The sequence below is a fragment of the Sarcophilus harrisii genome, chromosome 1, assembly GCF_902635505.1.
Source record: "Sarcophilus harrisii chromosome 1, mSarHar1.11, whole genome shotgun sequence".
Classification (NCBI taxonomy): Eukaryota; Metazoa; Chordata; class Mammalia; order Dasyuromorphia; family Dasyuridae; genus Sarcophilus; species Sarcophilus harrisii.
Genome location: NC_045426.1, coordinates 168,729,877 through 168,744,880, shown reverse-complemented (window position 1 = coordinate 168,744,880; position 15,004 = coordinate 168,729,877). Strand labels below are relative to the sequence as shown.

Genomic DNA, 15,004 nt, shown 5'->3' with positions numbered 1-15,004 from the left:
AGGGGGCGGAATGAAATATCACGAAACCTAATGGGAGCCTTCTTGTAAAGAAATTTAATCCTAAATAATTAGGGCATGAAACCTTTCCATAATGCTAATAAAAACTCTATTTCTAAGGAAGGGGGAGTTTACTCCAGCCCACTGGCTGGAAGAGCCCGGAGCCAGGAACCGGGATCTCAATGCTTTAATCCCAAATTGTTGCTAGCTGATTTGCAGGATAAGGACGGGAGGAGGTTGGAGGCGAAGGGTGTCGCTCTCCACACTCCACTTTTCGGTTCCCAAATCTATTTCTTTCGGCAAATTTATGCTTTCACTAGGAAAGTAGCCTGCTTCACTGCTCCCACCTGGTCTTCTTAGGTGAACTCTAAACCGGTTTGAGGAGGACGAAACGGGTGGGCGGCAACGGTGACAACCTGTTCCTAAAGCCACGGGAGGAAGGCTTAGGAGAAAAGCTCATCGGGCACATTTCCAAACCAGCCTTGCGAAGGGGGTATGCGCGTCGGGAAATCTAGGAATAAAGGCAGAGCAAGGCTCGGGAGGAGGAATCCGGTCTCAGACTGGCTCAGAGAAACCTCACTTTGTTCCTAGTTCCTGGTCCCCTCTCGGGCCCCAATTCAAGTCCCACCAGATGATTGCCACCAGTGGGAAGGGGATGGGTCAGGGGTGAGGTGAAGCCTGGGGGAAGGGAAAAGAGGATCAAAGCTTGCCTGGTTCCCAGCCAGAGCAGTCCTTGTGCTCGGAGCTGACAGGATACGGAGGAGTCTGATGGAGATAATTAAAGGCGGATCGGGGATGGGACTCTACTGTGGATTTTGCGATCTGCCCCCGCCCCCAGGGCCATTCAAGGTCGCTGGGCGTGGTTCTGAGATGTGCCTCAGAAACGGCGGGTCGGAAAGGTTCTGGATTACATACTCAGGAGCACAATTGTCCCCTTCTTCCTCCTCCTTCCTTGGTTCCCCGGGTCCCTTAGGACTAGCTCCTCGGCGGCCAGTTGGAGGAAGGGGCAGGGGTTCTAAGGAGACTTGTTCGCTTCTTAGCACCACCCGGCGGTGGCCAGTTCGAGCTCGCTCCGCCTTTCACCTGCCTACTTCAGCCTTCTAAACCTGCTTCTCCTCCTCTTCCTCCCTCATAAATAAAAGCATCAGTTACCGGCCTCTTGCATTTTCTCTCTGTGGCCTGTCCAGGTGCTGTGTGCTTTAGATGCATTGGCACGGGCGAGGAAGAGGGGGTGCTAAAGGGGCGGGCGAGAGGGCTGCTCGCTTATAAACACACCGTTGCCGCTGTGCCCTGTCCGAAAGGGAAGTGCTGGACTGACCGGCGAGGAGGAAGAAGCCGAGGACACCGGCTGGGCTAAGAGTGATCCTCCCTCTGGCGGCTCCCTGGGCTGCTGGTGAGCGCCCGCGGTGGAGCAGTCAGGTCAGGCTCAGTGTGCTCAGGTAAGGGACTCGCTCTGCTCTGCACGGCGGTCTAGCAGCCAGGCAAGCCTGGCCTGGGAATGTCGGGACCCCCTTTCCTCCGAGCCCAAACTCTGCTGAGCCAGCCGGATTTCACTCGCTCGCTTCACTTGCCTCACGGCTGCAAAGTTTGGGAATAAAAAGTAGTTCTGAGCTATTGACATGGTGGTTGCGGGAAGACTGAAGGCGCCAAACACTGGGACATTTGCTCTGGGGTTGTAATCTATAAATTAGTTTCCTGCAGGATAAATGATCGCTTCTCATTGACTAGGGTCCTTTACTGATTGTTCTCAGACTAATCACTTTGTATTTATTGTCTATAAATCTCTAGCATTTCCTTATCTTTGAACGGGAATATTTCAACGTGAGGGCAGAGATGGGCTCACTTTTGGAGGGGCGGGAGGTACGTGTGTGAGACATCTGGGTGCCTCAGTGTAGTTAGAGAGCTGAGTCGAAGATCTGTTTAAATTCATGCACAGATCCTTACTAAGATGTGTAATTCTAGGCTAGCCACTCAGCTTCCTCAGCTGCAAAAAGGGGTTTAATAGTAATAGCACCTATCCCATCGGCTTATTGTGAAGATCAAATGAGAGGATATTGGTAAAACAATTAATACAGCACCGGACATTTAGTAAGTGCTTAATAAATGCTTATTAACTAATTGCTAAGGTTTGGCAATATTCATCTCACATCTTTTGGCCTAAACTAAATTTTGTTAAGGAGATGCCCCTCGGGAATAGTGGGGGGAGGGAGGTAATGGAAAGAGGTTAGCTTTGGGCCCTTAAGGAATTCTTTTTTTATGTTCTGCTTTTAGAAAATGAAGATCACCAAAATAAGAAATAATTCTGCAGCTTCAATCAATCAGTCAATAAATATTTATTAAGCCTCTATCACGTTGTAAATAAACACTACTGTCTAGCTCTTAAGGCAAAAGGCAGTCCCTGTTCCCGATGAGCTCCTTGTCTAAATAGGATAGAGAACAGGCAAACAAACAAAAAAGTTAGGTACAAATGCGCTACATACAGGATAAAGGGAAATGATCATCCGAGAGAAAGTCCTGGAATTAAGAGGAACTGGAAGAGTTTGCAGGCATTTGGAGACACTTTAATTTGGATTTGAAAGAAGTTAGGTAAGCCCCTTAAAAGGGAATTTAGTGGGATAATTAGTAGAAAGAGCAGATCAGATCCAGTGGGGGCTGGGACAAGCCTTATTGGAATTCAAATGGATGCTTTTTGACCAGGATTTGTAATTGAATCAAAGGCTCTGGCATCCTGGGAAGACAATTTATCTGGGGAGCATATGCCTTAACTAGGAAGGGATTGGAATTTGAAAGGAATCGGAGATCAATAGAAAATATAATTTCTTAAAGGGACCACAAGCCGCTTCAAGTTTCTTTTCTTTTCTTTTCTTTCTTTCTTTCTTTCTTTCTTTCTTTCTTTCTTTCTTTCTTTCTTTCTTTCTTTCTTTCTTTCTTTCTTTCTTTCTTTCTTTCTTTCTTTCTTTCTTTTCTTTCTTTCTTTCTTTCTTTCTTTCTTTCTTTCTTTCTTTCTTTCTTTCTTTCTTTCTTCCTTCCTTCCTTCCTTCCTTCCTTCCTTCCTTCCTTCTTTCTCTCTTTCCCCTCTCTCCCTCTTTGTCTCTCTCTCTTTTTCTATCTCTGGTCATTGTCTCTGTCTCTTTATCTCTGTCTATCATCCCCCTTTCCCTGCCCCCATACCTTCCTTTCCAAGATTGCAGTGATCATCTAAGTTGGGAATATGAAAAATAAAAGGAATCCTCCTTTAAAATGCTTAGTGGAGGATTTAGTCCTCTCAATCACCATACACAAAGTTTTGGATGTACTTCTCTGTGCAACTTTGAGAAAATTTAAAAAAGTACAGGTTTTTTTTTTTTTTTTTTTTTTTAAATGTGTACCTCAGTTGAATTGCATGGCCATGTAGTATGAGTCAGAACTTCTCTTTTATCCTTTGAGATCAGAATTTTAACAAATGTATTCTGAATAACTATTTTGACAATTCCAGATGGTGCAGCTATAATGGCAGCCAATAGAATACTGACCCTGGAGTCAGGAGGACCTGAATTCAAATCTGGCCTCAGATACCTAAGACTTACTAGCTGTGTGATCTTGGACAAGTCACTTAATTCCAATTGCCATGCCAAAAAAGAAAAAAAAAATTCTAGACTCTCAGAATTGGAAGGGAGTTTACAGGTTATCTTGGGCCACTCCCATTTTATAGATGAGGACACTGAGGCCCAGGGAAGGAAAATAATTTGCCTCTGGTCATATAATAGTCAGTTGAACAACCTAGACTAGAATTTAGATGTTAATTCCCAGGCCAGTTTTCTTCCCCCATTCATAGCACTACATGAACTATTAAATGTTATATAAACGAATTTGAGTATTACTTGATATAAAAGGGATCTACTAATTTTTTAAATTAAAAATTTAGTAAAGTAGTAAATTAAAAGAGACTCAGAGTTAGAGAAGTAGTAAATAACAGCTGAGTATAGCACAAAATAGATTTCCATTATTAAACCCAGGGTACTTTCCACTACCCTCTGCTTCCCTCCTCCCCCCTCTCCCCTCCCAGTTTCTATCATCCTTCCTAGTTTGTGTCATCTCTGTTTCTTCCTGGAAATGTACTGCCCATTTGTTTTTCCATTAATTTACAATACTGTGTTTTCAATGTCAGTCTGAGTTGGGTTTTAATGATTATCTATTTAGTTACTTCATAATGTCACAGATCCGGAATGTGTCAAAACTTTAGAAAACTTTTTCCCTCCTCTGAGGAAGTTTTAAATATCCTAATGATTTGCAATGTTTGAAAATTGGAATCCATTTGAATATATTTTATGACAAAGAATAAGAGTCATCTGAAAGTAGTCCCTTTTAAGAATTGTCTAGTAATTAAATTATCTATAAATAATGTTTGCAATCTAAAAGTAACTTTAAAAAGCTGAAGTAGAATAATGGTAATAGCTGGTATTGATGTAGCATTGTAAGGTTTACAAAGTCTTGCAAATATTATCTCATTTGATCCTCACAACAACCCTGGGAGGGAAGTGCTACTATTGTTCTCATTTTATAGATGGGGAAACTGAGACACAGAAGTTAAATGACTTATCCAAGGTCATATAACTAAGATCATATTTGAACTCAAGCCCTCAGGATTCCAGGTTCAGTGATCTATCCATTGTACCACTTAGCTGCCACTAATAATTTGCACAGGTGATAACATGCCATAATGCTTTATAAATCTTAAAAGAGATAAATACTAGTTAGTTTTAGCTATTATGTTGATTATGACAAAATTATCCCAAATCAAATGAGATAACATCTAAAGTGCTTTTTCAAATTTTCAGAGAACAATATAAACACTAACCAATATTATCACAAAAATATCTGTCCTTTACATTAAAAAAATGTTGACAAGGAGTAGCTTTTGGAGAATAGCATTTTTTCCTAGTAGATTTTTCTGGCATTTTTTTTTCTACTCCCAGTCTTGAACTGAGTAGTATCTTTAACTCATGACTTTTGCTATCTGTTGTTCATTTTAAAATGAATCTCAGTTACTTTTTGCTGAAGTATGGCCAGCTTGGCTCAAAAAATAGGAGTGCAGAGGCTCCATTCAGTCTAAACCAAGCTGGTTCTGATTCACCTACCTGCCCTTGACTTTCCCTGCTTGTGCCAGAAAACTGTTGGCTGTTTCCACAAATAGAAAAACTATCTGGGTCCAAGATGATAAATGTGACATTTCAGGCCATGCCCACATTGCTGGAGCAAGACCATCATTTTGGATAGTTTTGATTTAATTTGAATTTAAGGAACACTAATTGTTATTGAATAAACCCCCAAAAGGTCAGAGCTGGGAGGGTCTTCAGAAATCTTTTAATTCAATTCTTTGATTTTATACAGGAGGAAGCTAAGTTAAACTGACTTATCTAAGGTCATACAGGTGATGGGCACCAAAGTTAAGACTTGAACCCTGGTCCTTTAATTTCTAGTAACAGGGCTTTTTGTACTGTACCATATTCCTTCTGAGGACACCATTGAGGACAATTCTTTTCAGCATCTAAACCTCTGATATGAAAAATCACACCCAGTTTTTGGAAGGAAGAAGGAAAGAAAGAAAGATACCGAGAAAACCTTTATTCCTTACCACTAAAATTCTACTTCCTCTTTTTTTGAGTATCTCCATAAAATCTCCCACTTGGGAATTTCTGAGCATTAGGCTTTCTGACTCATATGCCAAGTCATTGTTCTAAAATTCCTTCAGATGTTGTTCACTTGTGTGAAGTTCCAAACTAAAAAAGAGGAAGGGTTTCCGTTCTGAAAGGACTGGAGACATTCTGGCAAGAGGGAAAAGTACAGTAGGGAAGGACATAGTGTTTGGACAGACACGTGCACTTAAATTCTGTTATTTATTTTCAGAGCTCCCAAGGGCTGGCGATATTCAGGATTCCATTGGCAGAGTAAGAAGGGGCACTTCTAATAATGTCCCCTGCTACTGCTCCTGAGCCTGGTGGGGATGTGAGTGGAAGGCGCATCAGCAAAATAATTTTTTTCCTTTTCGTGTTTGGAGTCATCTTGTTATGTGCAGGAATCTTGCTTTCCATCTTTGGTTTCCAAACATGCCATTATGAAACCTTTCTTGACTGCAGTGCAGTACTGAAAATTGTGGGGCCTTCATGTGCTGTGATTGGCCTTGGAGCAATCATATTGGCCCGTTCCAGGGCAAAGCTTCAGCTCAGAGAAAGGCAGCTGCAAGGCAACCAGATTGACCCAGACAGCTTCTTTCTTTGTGGAGAAAGTCGCCAGTTTGCCCAGTTCCTCATCTTTGGATTCTTGTTTTTAACCAGTGGGATGCTGATTAGTGTGCTGGGCATTTGGGTCCCTGGATGTAACTCAGGATGGCCCCAGCCACCATTCAATGACACAGACTCTTCCAGTGCTGAGCCACAGGCATGTGGGTTTCTGTCTCTTCAGATAATGGGGCCTTTGATAGTGCTCATTGGATTATGTTTCTTTGTGGCAGCTCACATTAAGAAAAGACACAACTTGAATTCTAGCCAAGACTCCTCAGAAAATGAAGAAAGACGATCACAGCTCAACGAACCTGTACAAGTCACTGTAGGTGGGTAAATCACACCAATGTGCTGAGATTGCCATTAGAGGCTATTCTACAATGAATTTATATTGGCTACATTAGGCTATAGCTGATGGTTTCCAAACCCAAAGTGATAATGGTAAAAATCCTTAGGAATCATGTGTATGGATATATATAATTTATGTGTATATATATATATATGTATATATATATATATATATATGTAATTTATGTGTGTATGTATATAATTTACAATAACCCTGAAAACAGGTCAATATTCCTATTTTATTTCACCTATGAGAATCATGGATCTCATTTCAATAGGCTTTGCAATATTCCAGGGCTTGATGCAAACAATGCAATCTCATCCACAAACATAAGCATCTATCGGACCCTATTAGCATTCATAGGGAATCCTGACATTTGGATTCTATATTGGTTCTCTCCCATGAATCCTTTGGGAGTGGGATATACATTTCCTTGTTTTATGCCAGAGAATCATTGAACAAATTATTTCTGTTAAATCTCTTAAGGAATCTTATGTAGTTTGAGGAGACATCTTGTTGGAGAAGAATCTTAAGGGTTTTTTTTTTTTTTTTTTTTATAGCTAACAAATAATATTTTTTGAATAATCAATTAACAATAAGAACCATGAAATTTTATATTCTCAAGTCTATGATGGTAAAGATGTGGGCTACTATAGAATATTATTTGCAAGAGCCTGACTATTTATTCCTTTATCTCACCTTCATCAAGAATGTCATCAATGCAAGTGCAGGATATTTTCAAAAAATGTATAAGCAATGAAAAAGGGAGATTTAGGTTGGTATTTCATTAATGTTTTTTCAGCCCTTTTCTTGGGAGGGGGATAGTAATAAGATCTGAAGGTTTTTCCCCCAAGCCTTCATTATACTCTTTTCAACAGGAAAAAGCCACTTGATAAATAATGACTATTATCTAGATTAGAGCTTCTTAAACTATGGGTCATAATCTCATGTGGGATCTCATAACTGAATGTGGGAGTGCATAATTATGATTTATTATCAGTAAATGTTTAATTTGTGTACCTATTTTATATACATATTAGGAAATGGAGACAGAGGTAAAATGCCTTGCCCAGGGTTCCATAGTTAGTAAGGGTTTATGGATTTGAATTCAGATTTTCCTGGCTTCAGGCCCAGCACCCTGTATATTATGTCACCTAGCTATCCAAAGAGGCAACAAGAAAGGGATGTTGGAGGCATGAATAAATTGTAACATATATGTTAAGATTTATACAAGGGAAAGCGCATAAGGATGGCATCCCATCAAATATATGCCTGGAAAAGAGATGAGCCAGTTATGAACCAAGAGCCAGGGAATGATAGATATATAGCCTCCCCTGAACCACTGGCCAAAGGACAAGGTTAAGAAATGTAGAGGAAAGTTCCCAGCATGATCTTTGTGAGACAGGGGAGACAAGAGTTGCAATGAATGAGAAACTGTTGATGGGTTGGGACTTGCAGCGTTGGAGGGAGTACCCATATGAATGAGAGCACAGAGCCATTGAAGGATTGCGTATTTGAAACACTTCTGAGGGTACAGAGTTGAGTGATTTTCCCCTAGGATTCATAACAAACTTTTAGCAAAGCAAGAATTTAGAATATCCTGGAAGAATTGGAAAGGTAATCTGTAGGAAATCGTTATCATAGCTAACATTTATATAGTTCTTATTATATGCCAGGAACTATCTACATCTACTAAGAGCTTTACAGTTATTACCTCATTTGATCTCCATAATGATTCTGGGAAGTAAGTATTATAATTATTTCCATTTTACAAATGATGAAACTGAGGAAAAATATATATATTTTTTTAAAGTAGAAAGAACACAATGCTTAAGAGTCCAGAAACTTGGGTTCAAAAAATCAATCAAGAAGCCAACTTGTACCTGAAAAGTAATCTTTTCTCCATCTTCCCTGTTAGAGCTCTTAAGCTTCTCCTTGAAAAACTCCAATGAAGGGGAACTCCCTCCAAGGTGACTTATTCAACTGTTGTGTGGTTGTTTTTCAGGTCATTTTCAGTCATGTCCAAATCTTCGTAATCCCATTTGGACTTTTCTTGGCAAAAATACTGGAGTGTTTTTCCACTTCCTTCTCTAGTTTGTTTGACAGATGAAGAAACTGAGGCAAACTGGTTTAAATGACTTGTCCAGAGTCACCCAGCTTGTAAATGTCTGAGGACAGATTTTAACTCATAAAGATAAGTATTTCTGACTCCAGGCCCAACATGCTATCCACTGTACCATCTAGCTGCATCTTGGACAACTGTACACCCAGACAAAATCTATCTCTGAAATTTGAGAGGCAGGGGACAGCTAGATGGCTCAGTGTCAGGAAGACCTGAGTTCAAGTCCGGCCTCAGACACTTAACACTTACTGGCTGTGTAATCCTAGCCAAGTCACTTAACTTGGTAGCCAAAAGAGGGAAAAAAAATGATAGACAACTTGTTATGGTGGATTGAAGAGTAGACTTGGAATCTGAAAAACCAATGTACAAATTTTGCCTCAGATACTTACTAGCTATATGACTTGGGGCAAATCACTTAATCTTTCCGCTTTTTCAAAAACTTACCAAGTGTAAAATTGATGAATTCTCTGAGATCTCTTTTAGGTCTAAATTTATGATCTTAAGAACTTCTAATCATTACTCCTACTTTGGCTCTCTGGGACCACCTCCCTTTCGTGCATCAGCTCTTTAAGAACATGATGATAATAATGTGTTCTATCTTCTTGCCATCCTGGTCACCCTTTGGTGGACATGCTCCAGCCCATTGCTGTCCTTCCCAAATCAGGGAGCCCATCATTTTGGGGTGTTCACTTAATGGGGTTCTTGGGCTAATTAATTGAAGGAACAAACAACAGTCAATCTGATGGTGACATTGATTAGACTGAAGAGCTAAGAGGAGGAGTCAAGATGATGGAGTAAAGGGTCGAACTTTTGTACCTCTTCCCCGAACTGCTCCAAATTCCTTAAATAATGACTCTCTAAACAAATTTTAGAGCATCAGACTGAAAGGTCCTGGGCTCAGGCAACTGATCAAAAGGATACTCTGGCTTACAACCTGGCTCTAATGTTTACTGCCTATTTGACCCAAAGCTAGTTATTTAACTCCTTTTTGTCTTTTCCATTTCATTGTGAGAAAAGCATCTTGCAAGTCTTAAAGTGCTTCAGATTTTGATGGATTGTTATTATTATTAAATTGACCTTTGATAAGATAATAAGGGGTAATAATAACGCCCATTTCTGCAACAATTTTGTATTCTCTAAATGCTTTCCTCATAAAATTCCTGAAGATTATTGGATAGAATGCCGGGCCTGGAGTCAAAAAGATCTGAACTCAAATCCAGCCTAAGATGCTTACTAGCTGTGTGATCCTGGGCAAATCATTTAATCTTTGTTTGCCTTGATTTCCTCATCTGTAAAAATGAGGATAATCATAGCAACTACCTGGAAGAACTATTGTGAGGATCAAATGAAATAATAATTATAAAGTTCTTAGCACAGGGCCTGGCATGTAATAAGTACAATATAGACATCAGCTGCTATTATTACTATTATTGTTGTTAATATGATAATCCCCACTTTACCAAAAAGGAATTGCTTTAAGTAATTGTTCTTTATTATGCAGTCTATCAGAGGCAGCTCAAAGTCAGCACTTTGTTTATCAAACTAGCCCAAGCTCTGTGTTATGTGATTAGAAAACCACCAGCTTGGCTTGTTCATTTGTATTTTCCAAAGATTCCAGAGCTCTATAAATCAGGACCAGTCGTTTCTCTCTTGGGGCTTAAATCAAAGGAAAACATGAACCACACATTTTGCACCTTTTCAGGATCATTAGTTATTGCGGTCATTTATATTTAGTTGGTAACTATATTTAACCTCAGCTTGTAAAAAATTAGCCAAAGGTGATTACAAAGGATAAACAACTCCAGAGGCCCACACCCTAGTTGAAAAGGAGGAAGAATGATTGGAAAGATGATCTTTAGAGGCCTTCTTGTTTGAGACTGACAAAGATTAACATTCAGGGGCAGGAGACCACTTGTATTTTTTTCCTTTAGTTGGCTTCAATTTAATTATTTGATTTAATTCAATTACTAAAGAGTCAATCCATTAACTAGACTTCTTGTTTTGTGTAGGGTTGACATTGAGGAGGAGCAAGAGACTCAGTATTTATAAATATTCAATAGGGTGATTTTAGTTGATGCCTTTTATTTTTTCACTTGGGTATGACTGCTCAAAAAAACACTTCTCTTTACATACATTCCTTCAGGCATGTACTCTATCCTCTCTACATTCAGGCTAGGACTTGTGGGTATTTTTATCATGACAATGTCTGGATAGCCTTCCATTGGTTGGAAAGGTCCCAGAGTGTAAGCTCTTTGGATTCATTAAAGATAAAGGCAACTAGGTGATACTATAGTAGGTAGAGTCAGGAAGACTCATCTTTATGAGTTCAAATCTGGCCTCAGACACTTATTAGCTGGGTGACCTTGGGCAACCTCATCTGTTAAATAAGTTGGAGAAAGAAATGGAAAACTACTAGAGTATCTTTGCCAAGAAAAAGAGTCATATATGATTGAAAAACTCCTCAACAATAGAACAGATTGTAGGTCAAACCAGGTAGATAGGCTCATTTGAAAAAAGAAGCTAATAGACCTGATTCTTGCTATAGAGTTTGCGTATCCATAGTATTCTCTGATTTCTTGAATTCATTCCTTTGAATTCTTCAAATTCATGGAATTTGAACTGGAAAGAATTCTATTATGAAGCTCGACTTCTTAATTTTACACACAAAGGAACTAAAGTTTAGAAAGGTTAGTTGACTTGCCCATATCACACAGGTACTAATCAACAGAGTTTGAGTTCAAACCTAAGTCCTTTGACAAATCCAATGCTCTTTCAACTATGTCTCCCATCCTAATAAGAAAGCTCAATTCCATTTCACTCTTAAAGGCAGAATGGCAAATAAGGAAGAATACTAACCTTGGATTCAATAGTTATTCAAGCTCTGCTACTAATTAGCTATGTCACTTTGGGATGAGTCACTTCCCCTATCCAGTCTGTAGTTTCTTCATTTGTAACATGGGGAGATTGTCTGAAGATATGATCTCTCTTGGTCCTTCAGGTTCCACCTTTTTACCTTACTTCATTGTTTATGACTATATATATGTATATATGTAAGTGTTCTGTTATTTTTCCAGTCATGTCTGATTTTTTGTGACCCAATTTGGAATTTTCTTGATTAAGATGCTGAAGTGGTTGACCATTTCCTTCTCTAGCTTATTTTACATTTGAGAAAACTAAGGAAAATGAGGTTAGTGGCTTGGCTAGGATCAAATAGCTAATAAGTGTTGGAAGCCAGATTTGAACTTGGGAAGAGGAGTATTCCTGCCTCCAGGTCTGGTACTGTACCTACTAAATCACTTAACTGTCCATGAATATAATATTAGAATATAATTAGTATGTAATATAATTTCTATAATATTAGTACATGATATATGAGCTATAGCATATATAGCATAGTATATGAATACATATAATATAGTACACATTATAACAAAAGTATACATACACACATGAATAACAGAGTATACACACACACACACACACACACATCTCATACAAATGGATAAAAATAATTGGGTGTAACATTAAAAAACAGAACATCATGCTAGCTTGTCCTTGGAAAATTAAAAAGCTTTTTAAATGGTTCCAAACTTTTCCAAGGAATGAAGACTTATTTATCTAATACCAATATTCTTCAGATGTTGCATTTCTAAATTATTATATAGTTCGACTCCTTAATTTTATACATAAGGAAACTAAAGTCTAGAAAGTTTGGTTGACTTGCCCCGTATCATACACATAATAATCCACAGAGTTTGAGTTCAAACATGACATAGGAAAACAGCATAATAAGGAACTTTGAAGAATTAGAGTAAATCACATAATTGGAAAAATGTTTGATCAAAATAGAAGATGGATTGTCACATGGGAAGAATGAAGGATGACAGGTAGAAAGCTCAACTACATCATGAAGTATCCCCAGGAGAAAGAAAACAAGTTCTACACAAAATAATTGTTAACATCCTATGTGAATTTAAAGAAGAACTTATAGATAAGAGTTGAATAGGATGAGCACACATAGATGGGTTGATATGGGCCTTGTTGGAAGAGATGTTCATATATTAGTGAGTCACAGATCTATTTTAATGTATACATATAAACATACACACACATTCATCTCATTTCTGATTGTCAAAAAATCCATATTAATTTTTCACTTTCTGGATAAAACTGGAATGATCATTTCCAGTTATAGTTACTCCTGGATGCTGATTTTTTTCTTGCTTGAAATAATGGTTTCTCTTTGGGATTTTAGAAAACAAGTAGAGGATAGATTCCTCTCAAATTTAGACCCCTTGAAAGTAATGCCATGATCAGATAATGCTTTTAGTTTTCATCTATTCAAAACCATAACTCAGAAGTCCCCTATTATTTTATCTTACCACACCAAGCAGAAGGTTTTTGTTTAAAGCATAAAACATTTAATTAAACAACATAAAAGACAAAAATGCATCTTCCCTCATACAAATGAGATTATTTATATCTGATTACAAATTGGTGGAAGGAAAAAAAATTTGAAAATTTATATCCCAATTGGATCTCCACTCCCATCCCCAAGATTGTCAATTTTTGCTTCTTTTGATATACTTTCCATCTTCTGCCCTTCTGCTCATGTGTGATTTTTTGTTTGTTTGTTTGTTTTACTGTTGAGCTTGTCTCCACTGCTACTATCTGCTGGTGTACTGTGCTGCTGCTTTTTGTCCTTTGCTGATCTCCAACCCTTTCATCTCCTGTTCTTCCCCTGAATTGAAATTTCTAACTAGTCTCTTTCTCCCAAGAGGATGAGCTCTAGCTTCTTTTAGCCCACAGTTCCCATAACTATTTTCAGCCTTTTTATGGCTCAAACCCATGGCTGTAACTGGTCAGCCAGTTAGTCTTGAGCTTTTAAATCTTTTTTTTTTTTTTTTTTTTGTACGGCTTTATTTCAGCCTGGACTCAGTTTACAAATTTAGTTGGGCTGGTAATGCTCATTTTGATTTCTATTATGCCTTTGGTCTTTAATCTGGATATATGCAAATTGTCTCTAGAAACTTTCTTAGTAAGACAAGTGAGGTAGGTGGAGCATATATTTTGTCTTGCTTTTATGAATTTACCAAATTCACCAAGTCCCAAAGGCTAGTCCCAGAATTGTTATTCATTCATTTCAGTTGTATGCAACTCTTTGTGACCCTCTCTGAGGCTTTCTTGGCCAAAATACTGGAGATGTTTGCCATTTCTTCTTCACCTTATTTGATATAAAGGGAAACTGAGGTTAATATCTAGTATCTGAGGCTATATTTGAATTCATGCAGATTAGTTTTCCTGACTCCAGGACTGACACTCTATCTACTCTACCACCAAGCTACCTCTAAGTGGTCCCAGGATTATATATCCTCAAATAACATAATCAAAGAGATCAGTTGGATCAACAGAATGAATAAACAGATAATGAAAAGATGCTCAAGAGATATGTGGGGAATCTCATCACCATTGTCATCATTCATGTATACAGTGTTTCCAGTACTACATTTCACTACATTTCCTATACCTCCAAGAGCTCAAAGAAAGAAAGAAGAAATCTATATGTTCAAAAACATAGAGAATCTCTTTTGTAGTGGTAAAGAATTAGAAACCAACAGTGGGGAATAGTTGAACAAATTATGGAATATAGATTTAATAGAATATTTTTGTACCATAAGAAATGATGTAGAAATTGTTTCAGAAAAACCTGGTAAGATTTATATGAACTGATGTAAAGTAAAGTAGGTTGAACCAGGAGAACAATTTATGCAATAATGTAAAGAAAACCAAATCTGATCAATATAGCTGTCCCTGATTATAGAATACTAATGATGAAGCATGGTATTCCACCTCCTTATTAGAGAAGTGATGGTCTCAAGATGCAGAATGTGACATTCATATTTGGACATGGCTAATGCAGGAATTTTTTGGATTATGCATATTTATTACAAGAAGTTTTCTTTTCTTTTTAATTTAGGGTGGGGAGGAAAATTTGGGGAACAGAAGATGGATTTTTTTTTAATGAGAATATAACTGAAGGAAGGCCAGAAGAATGAATTATAGATGAGAAGAACATCTTTAACAGTTAACCCAATGGATTTGTTATATACATTCTAAAAAAAAATGTAGAATTTTATATACAATTCTCCTCCTTTGTATCAATAGTATATGTGGAAATGTTCTTATTTTATTTTTGTTAAATTTAGAATTTTTTAAAGTGGGAAAAAGTCATGCTTGTTCCAGGCTCCAGCCAGAAAGTGACTTCAATCTGCATAA

At 38.1% G+C, this 15,004-nt stretch overlaps 1 protein-coding gene across 1 annotated transcript in view; it reads left to right on the top strand.

Moving 5' to 3' along the window:
- Positions 1-790: 790 nt before the first annotated feature.
- The window catches only part of TMEM171 (transmembrane protein 171), a 33,173-nt gene continuing 18,959 nt past the window's right edge, over positions 791-15,004 (top strand). The window contains exons 1-2 of the mRNA XM_003759466.3: positions 791-1,436; positions 5,884-6,586. Coding sequence (XP_003759514.1) covers positions 5,947-6,586 — 640 coding nt within the window. The 5' untranslated portion in view covers positions 791-1,436; positions 5,884-5,946. The remainder of the gene's footprint in view (positions 1,437-5,883; positions 6,587-15,004) is intronic.